Raw genomic sequence first — 10257 nt, 5'->3', positions numbered from 1 at the left:
AGTCAGAATGCCCTGGAACCCACTACAACTTTGGAGGAGAAGAGTGGGGCTGAAGATTGAAGCACAAAAGGAGGGATGATTTTGGGCTTGGATCATTTGCATGAGCAGAACAGGTGACAGATTTCATTAACAAATCTGGAGGCCTTAACTCACCCTTCTGGCAGCACACAGAACCATCTGTACATTCACACTGACATTGACAAGTAGCACAGCATTTGGGATCTGAATGTCATTTATTGCTTTGTGTGACAGGCTAAGTGTGAGAGGGAGATGACCTCCCACCTTTCCTCCCTTCCCTCTCAGCCCCTCAAAGCACTCAAGTACTTTCTGCTCTACCATCACTTAGGACAGGGAGTTTGCTCATTGAGATCTCCCTCTACAAGGGAGGTCACAGGTTCAGCCCCTATCCCCCTCCCATCACTTGGTAGAGGCAAAATGCTCCATTGCTCTTCCTGTCCTCCAGAGGGGCTTGGAATGGGATTGGGGAGGTCAGCACACTCAGGAAACCACACTCTTCCAGGCTCTGAGGTATTTTGCCCATGATATTCTCCACCTCCTCCTCCTTGCAATCCGACCTTCATAATAGTTTTGCTGTCTCTGACCCTTGAAGAGAGGTGAGTTTTCTCTGTTCAGTTGATTATGACTTAGAAGGCATGTGATGTTGACGCATGATGTCAGTGGGTGGTTGTGTGGTACGCAGAATGAAGGCAGCACTACCACTCTTCCCCTTATCCCTTGGTTGGGTTGTCTCTAAGAAATCTTCTCTTCATCCTTCAAAGCTCTTCCCGAGCAGGACGCTGCCTTTCGACCTCCACTCGGGCTTGCTTCGGCCTCCTTCCCAGGGCACTGGGAGGTTCTGGGGAGGAGTCCCCACTGGATATTTTCCCCTCCTCAGGTTCTTCTTGTTCCCGTAGCAGCATCTCAGCTTCTGCCCGGTCCTGGTTGGGGAGATGTAGAAAGTCAAAGAATCTTAGTTGGAAGAGACCTTCCAGCAGAAGCTGTATGACCCCAGCTACCATTCAATGCAGGAATCCTCTCTGTAACATCCCTGTTATATTATCATCCATCCTCGGCTTAATTAAACACTTCCAGGAATAGGGAGCAAACCTCATTGTTAGACAGCTTTGATGTCATCCATCAAAACATTTTTTCTTATATTAAACAGAAATCTACTTCCCTATAACTTTTACATATTAATTCTGGATCTGCCCTCTGGAACTACATGAAATAAATCTAATCCCTTTTCCAAGGGACAACCCTCTAAATATATGAAGACAGTTCTCAAATCTCTAGACTCTTCTTAAGTTTAAACATCTCCAGTTCACTCAATCATATTTTATATTACCTCATATTTTCATGTATTATCTCATATTTTCCAAACCTCCTGCTATTCTGGTTGCCCTCACCTCCAGTTTATTAATGTCCCTCTCAAAATGTGATACTCAGAATAATTCAACATAAATGCTTCCGATATGGGCTCACTAGTGTAGAATACAGTGGAATGATTACCTCCCCCTCCCCACCATCCTTATTCCTAATTCTATATTTCTGTTAATGTAGTTTCAGATCAAATCAACTTATTTGTCTACTACGTTTCATTACTGATTCATATTGAGCCAGCAGTAAACTACTGTAAACTGAACCAGGAAAAAAACCAGTCTTTTTCACATAACCCACTCTATCCAGTTTTTTCCTATCCTGTATTTATTAAAATGATTTTTAATTTTTTCCATTTATGTTATTGTAGTATATTGTTATCCTGATTTGGTTTACTCTACTCTGCATCAATTGAAATCTTCCCATGATTCTCTGAAATTTTTGTATTCGTCATTTCTTATGGCACAACAATATTCTATTATATTTGTTTATCACAGTTCATTCAGGCATATTCCCCAATTGATAAGCATATGGCCAATTCTTTCTTATCATGAAAAGTTCAGCTATAAATATTTTGACATATGTAGCACCTTTCTTTCTATCTTTGACTTCTTCCAGGTATATGCAGTGTAATCTCTAAGTGAAAGCATATGGACATTTTAGTCACTTTCTTAGCTTAATTCCAAATTATGCACATGATTTTTTAACCTAACCTTCTCACCAGAACCACTCTATTTTCTCTCCCTTCCCATCCCTGGTTCTCCTGTCTCCTCTCACCTGTTCCATGTGCTCTGGGGCCCAAGTGTGCCATAGTGCTAAGGTGCATCGCCGTCCCTTTGTCACAGCCCATACTCCATGGGGATTCTCTCCTCCAGAGCTGAAGGCCACAAGGCGTCCACACTGAGGGCGAACTTGGGCCTAGGAGTCAATGGAGGGATGGGAGAGGGAAAAAACCATGACTGTCACAACCGTCCCCCTACACCTCATATAACCATGGCCTCCTCCAGGAATAGACCTGTAAACAACAATCACCTCCTACATAGCCTAGGTTCAAAACAAAGGTTAGCCAAGGGGGTAGAGATGGTTTCTGTAGTCTCAGACCAGACATGAGGTATGGAAACATGTAGAGTGAGTCTGCTAGAACTTCTAGCTTCCTCTCACCCCCCACCCCAGTGAGGCATCAACCAGGGGTCCTATTAAAAAACACAGAAGCAATGAAGCAGAACTTAGTTATAAGAATGTGGTAGACCTCACTCTCTACAGAACTCAGTGTGTTGGGAATATATTCACTGGCTCCCTCCCTCCCTCCCGTCACATCCCTGAGAACATTGGCTACAATCTCTCTCATCCTCATATGTAGGGCAAAAGGAAAAAGACCAGCAAGTTTCAGCCCTAGTCAGCCAGCCCACAGGCATCCTGAGCACCACGGCAAAGAGGCAGAGATACTGGGACCTGGGGGGAAGGGAAGGGAACCCCAGATGGTTCCTTCCCTATTCCCAAGGCTTTATTCTGTGGTACAGACCTATCTGTTTCCTGTTTATTCTTGGAACCTTTATCTCCTAACTAAATGAACCTTATTAAAAGGCATGTGAAACAATTTAGCAGCTTGGAGCTGGGGATAGCATTAGGTGAAAAAGGGAAAAAGAACCTTAGAAAAATCTTGCCTTCTTCCTTACCCTCTCCCCACCCCGGGGAAACATGGAAAATTAGTAGACTTAACCAGTCATAGATATATCTATCTAGGAATTGGCAGAGGTAGATAAGATAGGTGTAGACAGCTAAATAGCTGTCCCCTCCAGCTTCTTGTTTTCTTCCCTGGAATTCAATGTTATCTTAGAGGTGGGACCTTTCTTGGGAGGTAGAAATGGAGATCCATTTCCTAGTGACTTGAGACCACTGGGTCATGGGGGTAGATGAGCAGTAGCAGCAACAGTATTGACAATAAAGTCCCCGAATGGAGCAGGATATGGAACACCATGTAGGCCACACTACCCTCCTCAATGGATACATCCCAGGGAGGGAAACATGGCAGACATGGGTAAATCCTGATTTACTGGCTAAGTAATAAGGAAGAAAGGAGGCAGAGAGTGTAGAAGGAAAAGAGTTAAAGAGCCCCAGTTGTTTTTTTCCTGCATTTGCCTCTGGGCAGCTTCTGATTTGAATCCTGACCACCCTCATCTCCCCCCTCCACCCCTCCCGCCCGTCTGGGTTACCTTTCCCTGGCTCACCGTCACAGTGAGGGCATCTGGCTCAGTAAAGAACAGGTCCCCACCCTGGAAGTCATCATTGAGATAGAGAAGCCCGCTGGGGAGGGAAAAGGGGAGGTAGTGAGCCTCTCCTCTGTCCCTCGATCATAGAATTTAGAACTTGAAAGGACCTTACAGCCCAATGTCTGTATTTTACAGATGTTAAATTAGGGAGACATCCCCATCCCTAAAGGCTCTGCCCTATGAAAACTGTGGAGGAGGGCATATAGACTAGCCTCCAACCCACCGTCATCCCCACCTGTAGTCCCGGTAAGTATATGCTGGAGGCTCCTTCCAGCACTCCCCAGTGTAAGGGTCCAGGAGACAGTTGTCAGCATGGACTGGGTGGCTGAGGTCCATCCGCTGCTCTTGCTCCCCTGGAAGGCAGAGCCATTAGGTAGGAACGTGCATAGGTATGTCCTATTGCACGTAGTTACATCCCAGTAGGCCACTGGGGATAGATATTTCCCCCTGGAGCCACAAATATTACCCAGGAAGAACCATAAGGGAAAACATACCCTGGAAGAGATCTCCCTGGACTGAGGAGAAAGAGGAGAGTGTGGGGGGATCTTAAGGGTGTTAGACCCCAGAGAGAAGGCCTTAAGGTCGGGTGAGGGCAGTGGGTGAAAGGAAGACTTAGTAAATACCATCAATGGCACTTCGGCACACTAGGTGAGTGAAGGAGAGATGCAGGGGCCAACCCGGGGAGAAGTATGCCTGGGTCAAGTTCCGTGCCCGCTCACTGGCCTCCAGCAACAGCTTAGCTCCCTGTCTGCCCACAGCTCCAGCCCGAGCCAGCTACAGAGTTAAGAAAAGTCACAGAGAGGGAAGCAGCCTCAACCTACTTGTCCCTGTAATCTCTTTGGGTTTAGCAGCTCCCGCTTTTTATTGTGGTTTAGTCTGGCAATCATGTCCGACTCCATGTGACCCCATGGACTTTCTTGGCCACGATCTCAGAGTTGTTTGCCACTTCCTTCTCCAGTGTGGTCCCACTTTACAGATGAGGGACTGAGGCTAATAGGGGTTAAGTGACTTGCCCAGGGTAAGTGTCTGAGGCCACACTGAAGTCAAATCTTCCTGACTCCAGACCCAGTACTCTAACCACTGTACCACCTAGCTGCCCCTGCTAGCCTCCTTAATATCCTTAAATTCTGCTTACCTCTACCAAATTTGGAATATAAGCCTCAGGTATCTGAATTAATAGCCCCCTACGGCAGTCCTTCCCCCAACTCTGAAGAAATCTCCAAAGTCTCCAGAACATCTCTCCCAGATCTGGGGAAAAGATTTAGAAATATGGGCCCTTCTCACCTGTGCAGCCCTGAGAACTGTGAGCCCCTCAAAAAGCTCATGAGGAGTGTGGGGAGAGCGCCGGCTCCGGTAGCCATCTCCTGACTTAGCTGCATCCTAAATGGACAGAGAGGCCACAGGATGGCCATGGTACCAATTCCCCACAAGTTCACAAACTGCTGCTAATTCCACTCTGCGCTCTCTGCCATGGGAACCCCAGATACATCCTTCAGGGGACATTAGAGGTCATCAAGCTCCCATGTACCCCTCCCCCCACCTCACCCTTTCTTTTCTCCCCTCACCTTAGCCAATTGCAGCAGGATTTCACACTCAGCAGGGGTAAGCAGTCCATCCAGCACGGCCCGCTGAGAACCATTCAGCTGCCCTGCATCCTGGGTTAGGGTCACACCCTCCAAAACATGGATATCTGTTGTGGGAACAGCAGTAAGCTGGGAGGGTGGAGTACCAGGGACCCCCAAGGAGAGGGTTCTAGGAGCCCTTAGGGTACACGCAGGACAGCATCAGCAGGTGAACTGAAGCTTCCCAATCCCATCCTTCCCTCTCCCTTTCAGACCTCCCAGGAACTCACCCCTCCACTTTGCCAGTGACTCTGGCTCCGGAGGTTTGGAGTCCCAAGGTCTCTTCTCCTGATCCTCTCTCCAGGGTAAGACACATGCTCAGTTGGGGAAGAGTAGATTCCACAGACTATTTTGAAAGATCTACCCCTCCTCCCCTCTGCCACAATCCCTGACCTGAATCTCACCCTTGCCCTTCTCCCATCCAACTTCATCATAAAGCATATCCTACCTAAGCTTCTTCCTCAGTCCCTCAGGGATAAGATCCTCTGGGGTCCAGGGATCCTATAAGTTAGGAACAACTCCCTTAACTCCAATCCACTCCAGGCACCCTCCCTCCCCCCAAAATCCCTTTCCCTTTGGGACAACTTTGCCTCGTACTTCCCACCCAAATGTCCTCTCAGGATTTTCACAATGGTGGACATTCTTGGGGTGGGGAATGTGGTAGGTATCCTCCACAGGAGATATTCTGGGGGACATCACTCACAGGATCTTTGAAATTGGTCCCCAGGTGTTCCATGGCATAGTATAGCAGTTTCTTCTCCCCCAGGGATTGAAGGACAAAATGCTGGATGTCCTGGAGTGTTGGGGACCAATGCACAAAGAAGCAACTTAAAAAAAGAGATGTGAGGAGATCCCCTACCCCAATTATATTCCTAGAACAAGTTTGGAGCTATTTTTATGTGATCTGGGGGCAAACTTTGTGGAGTCTTTGTGGAACTTCCTCTGTGAAGGGATTACCATTTATATAATATTTTTTATGTTTAGAGTTGGAAGAGAATTTAGAGATGAAGAAACTGAGGCCAGAGATGTGACATGACTTGCCCAAAATCACACAAATGGTAAGTAGGATTTGAACCTATATCCTCTGACTTTACCCCATCGCCCACTCTTATTGTTGACTGGATGCATATACAAAATGATCTGAATATTATAAACTTAAAATGTAATATTCTGGAATATCTATTCCCAAGGGGCAGGAGGTACCTAGAATCAGAGACAAAGAGGCTCAGAGCCATAGTAAGAGGTGACTACAAAGTCATTGAAAAAATGGCCTGTATGTAGTCTTGGGCAAGGAACCTTCAAAGGCTAGATAAGAAGATACCATTTCATCTGAGGATACAGACAACAAGAGGACCACCACTGGCCAAGAAGGTTACAGAGTGAAAGTGAAGTTGGAAAGGATACTTGTACCCAGAGAAAAGACTAAGAAATAGATTCTAGAGGGGATCAAGAACATTCCCAAGCCAAGCAGTGCTGCCATCCAGAACCTACTTCAAATTGCATCTTTATTTTGCCTAGTGTTCAACCCAGACAGAATGGAGATAAAGAATATGACTCTTGGGACTCTCTAAGCTGTACCAGCCAAGGCAACCCGTGGCTGGACTTTGCTAACTCAGCATAATATTCTGTCCTCTCTGAATCTGTCCACTCCTTATGTTTTGCATTTCTTTTTCTTTTCTTTTCTTTTCTTTTTTTTTGGTTTGGGTTTAGTCTTCACCTTAATTTCCTAGTAAAAGTTCTTTGAAAAAATTCTAACATTTGTGCTGATCTAAAGAGAAAAGAGATTTATCCACATAAACTTTGGAGATCAGAGCAAACCTAGAGAAACCAGCCTGGTGATGGCAGCGTATTCTCTGATTCTCTGCAACAATGGATGGAGGTGGGGCAGATAGAGAAGTCAGAACTCAGGCATGACATCTCATCCTTTGCCTCTAGGAATTTTCCCTTCACGTGATTTTTTTTTTCCTATTCACTATTCTTTCTTAGTACTCAGAAACACTTTTAATTCTGTGTGGTCCAGGGTCAACTCCCCTACATGAGAAATTCCAAGGGTGCTAAAACTCATATGGGAGTCAGGTGTGTATGTGTGTGTGTGTGTGTGTGTGTGTGTGTGTGTGTGCATGTGTGTGAGTGTAGGTATTCATGCGCATGGGTCACAGGATGTAGTCATGGAAGGAACCTTACATGTGGGATTGGGAGAGTCAGAAGTGATTTGTAAGAGAGTAAGGGGATTTGGTTATGCTAGGAAGAGAATGGAATCCAGAGTAGAAAGCCGAGTTCTGGAGGCAGAAGTCAGGTGCTTAATCTGGAGACTGAGATGTTGCGACAAAGTGTTACAGCTTACCTCTCTGGCACTAAGGTCAGGACTCTGTTCTCCCAGCAGCTTCTGGTATTTGCTCAGGGCTCCCTTCACAGCCTCATCCTCAGGATAGAAGAGCAGGATACTCAAGGCATTTTCCGCAGCCTGGGATAGATTCCCCACTGGAGATGGAGAGATAGGGGCCAGGACAGAACACGGTACAATACACGGTAGATTCAATGGAAAGACATATAACAGGAGGGATGGAGATGAGAGAAAAGAGGGACAGAGAGCAATGGAGAGTATGCCATCTCTGATGGGGCTGTGGAGGGATTGTAATGGTTCTCCCCTTTTCTCCCACCTTCTGCTGACACTATCTCCCACTTGAGGGAGGTTTTTCTGTGTCTAACACCTTTAAAATCTGACTCACAACTTACCTAGTTCAGGAAAACAGCAAAGAAGAGAACAGAGAAAGAAGGAAAAAAGGCAAGGCAGAGGAATTGAGGCTAGAAGGAGATTTAGAGGACATCGCCAGGGCTTTCTCATCTACTCCAAAGAAGACTGGAGGCAACCCTGAAGGAAATAAAAACAGAGACCCAGACACAAAGCTAGAGAAATGGAAAGATGTGATTTAAGGAGCTCCCATTTGGACAAGCTTTGCTATCCTTTAAGCCTTGCTGAAAGCCAAGAAAAGATCGCCCCATCCCCAACTCTGTTCACCTTGAGCATGGGCTTGCTGCAGTTGCCACAGCTGGCTGGGCAGAAAGTTAGAGATGGGAGAGTCGTGGCCAGGTCGTGTGGCTACAGCTCCGGGACAGCGCTGCCGGCACTGCAGAACTCTGATCCAGTGTCCTGAGGGAGAAAGAGGGCATGCAAGCCCTCGTAGATCCAGCCTCTCCCCGCCACAGGCTCAGCAATCCAGTCAGCCCTTGGTCGTAGTGTCTATGTCCCTTCCCCCAGACCTGACTCAAACCTGCAATGGCTTCATAGAGGCCACTCTGGCTCTCGGGCTCAGCCTCCCCTTTCTCCTCCTTCTCCTCCTCCTCTGTGAGCTGCTCCTCCGGTCCTTCACACTCTGCTCGGCAGTTCTCCATCTGGACCAGGCTCTCCTGAAGGGCCTCTTCCAGCAGAGGAAGGGCTGCCGATACCTCCTGTCTCTTCAGCAGCTCCAGGCCCTCATCATATGCCGCCTAAGGGATGGAGCAGGGATTCCAACAGTAGCCCTAAGTACCATCTATAGGGGGTAGCTAGGTGGTGCAGTGACAAGAGGGCTCAGGAAGCTGTGTGATCCTGGGCAAGTCATTTAATCTGTTTGCCTCAGTTTCCTCAATTGTAAATGGGGGATAATAGCATCTCCCTCCCAGGAGCTCTCTCACAAGGTCGTTCCAAGCACTATAGGAATATTAAGTCACTGTTGTTCATGTAGGTCCTGCACAAATACATAGGAGAGAATGGACACAAGAGCCAGAAGGAGTGGAAAGCGTATCTTGGCAGGCTGAACTAAGTTTCATTTTGGAGGCATGGTCTCCTCTCGTAAATGCCACTTTATAACTGACTTGGGGGAAAGGAGGTGGGAGATGGAGACTGCAGTCTTAGAATTATAAAATTTTAAAATTCAAAGGGATCCTGGTCCAAACTTTTCAGCAAGTGGAAATGATTCACCCAAGGTCACTTAGGTGGCTAGTGGCAGAAATGAGGCTGGAAACCAGACTCACAGTCTCCACCAGCCATCCAGGTGATTTTTCTATTACAACTCTGGTCTGTCAAGGATGTGAGCAAGATGAGGGGTAGATGGCAGAAGCAGGGAGTGGGCTTGTTTGGAAAAGGTAACTCACCCAGTGAAGGGGGTTCTCAAGGTCCCGGAAGCTCTGGCGCCGCACTCCAGACATTCGATGATACTTCACCATGTCCTCCCGGATCTGGAGATGCTTTGGGTTTGCCACATAGAAAGTGTGGGCTGCTGCCACAGCCAGGTCCAATTTCTTCAGCTTTAAAGTCAGTCATTGGGGGAATGGAAGGGGCATTGTGAGAGGAACCCCAAAGACAGTTCCCTCCATATACTATACTTGCTCTCTCTAAACATATATTCCACCCTGGAACAGTTTTAATCAAGACAGTTTTTAGTTTGACATCTCATACTGCCTACCCTCCTCGCCCCACACATCCCAACTCCGGGGCAGGCTCCCAAACCATCTGGTATTTATTATCCTGGGACCTACTCAAAATCAAGGTGCAGAATCCTGCCTATACATCCAGTGGTCAGTCTTTTCCCCTTGCTGAGAAGCATTGCCCCCCATTTTGAAGAAGTCCTTCTACGGCAAAGATTGTCATTCCACATCTATGAGGGTAGTCCAGTGTAACTAGCTGTTGACAAGCTCTAGAATTGAAAAGAACCTTAGATATCTTCCCAACCCCTTCATTTTAAGCCTTGACTTGGAGTCAGGAGAAACCTGGGTTCAGATCCCACCACCAACTTTTACTAGCTGGGACCACTGGTTAAGTCATTTAACCTCAACAAACTTCAGTTTCCTCAACTTATACAACGAGAATAAGAATACCTTATGATTTTCCTCAGGAGGTTGTAGTAACAGCTAAATTAATATCCATATATGTTATCAGTTATTACTGAGAGATGACCAAAGAGGAAAAGTGACTTAGCTAAGGCTGCAAGAGCATAGCAGACTCAAAC

The 10257-nt window shown here is 46.8% G+C and overlaps 1 protein-coding gene across 1 annotated transcript; it reads right to left on the bottom strand.

The window, feature by feature from the left end:
• Positions 1-214: 214 nt before the first annotated feature.
• Positions 215-9555, bottom strand: P3H3 (prolyl 3-hydroxylase 3). The gene is made up of 14 exons (XM_072653823.1): positions 9404-9555; positions 8542-8758; positions 8289-8420; positions 7614-7750; positions 5973-6062; positions 5718-5770; positions 5500-5567; positions 5213-5337; positions 4932-5027; positions 4271-4421; positions 3883-4000; positions 3606-3681; positions 2155-2295; positions 215-938 (listed from the first exon to the last, which is right to left on the bottom strand). Exons 1-14 carry the CDS (start codon positions 9473-9475, stop codon positions 774-776), a joined length of 1641 nt encoding a protein of 546 aa, XP_072509924.1. The 5' UTR covers positions 9476-9555; the 3' UTR covers positions 215-773.
• Positions 9556-10257: the final 702 nt, after the last annotated feature.

This window comes from Notamacropus eugenii, chromosome 3 (assembly GCF_028372415.1).
Source record: "Notamacropus eugenii isolate mMacEug1 chromosome 3, mMacEug1.pri_v2, whole genome shotgun sequence".
NCBI lineage: Eukaryota > Metazoa > Chordata > Mammalia > Diprotodontia > Macropodidae > Notamacropus > Notamacropus eugenii.
Note: the sequence above shows the minus strand (reverse complement) of the source record. Positions and strands in the feature narration are given on the sequence as shown.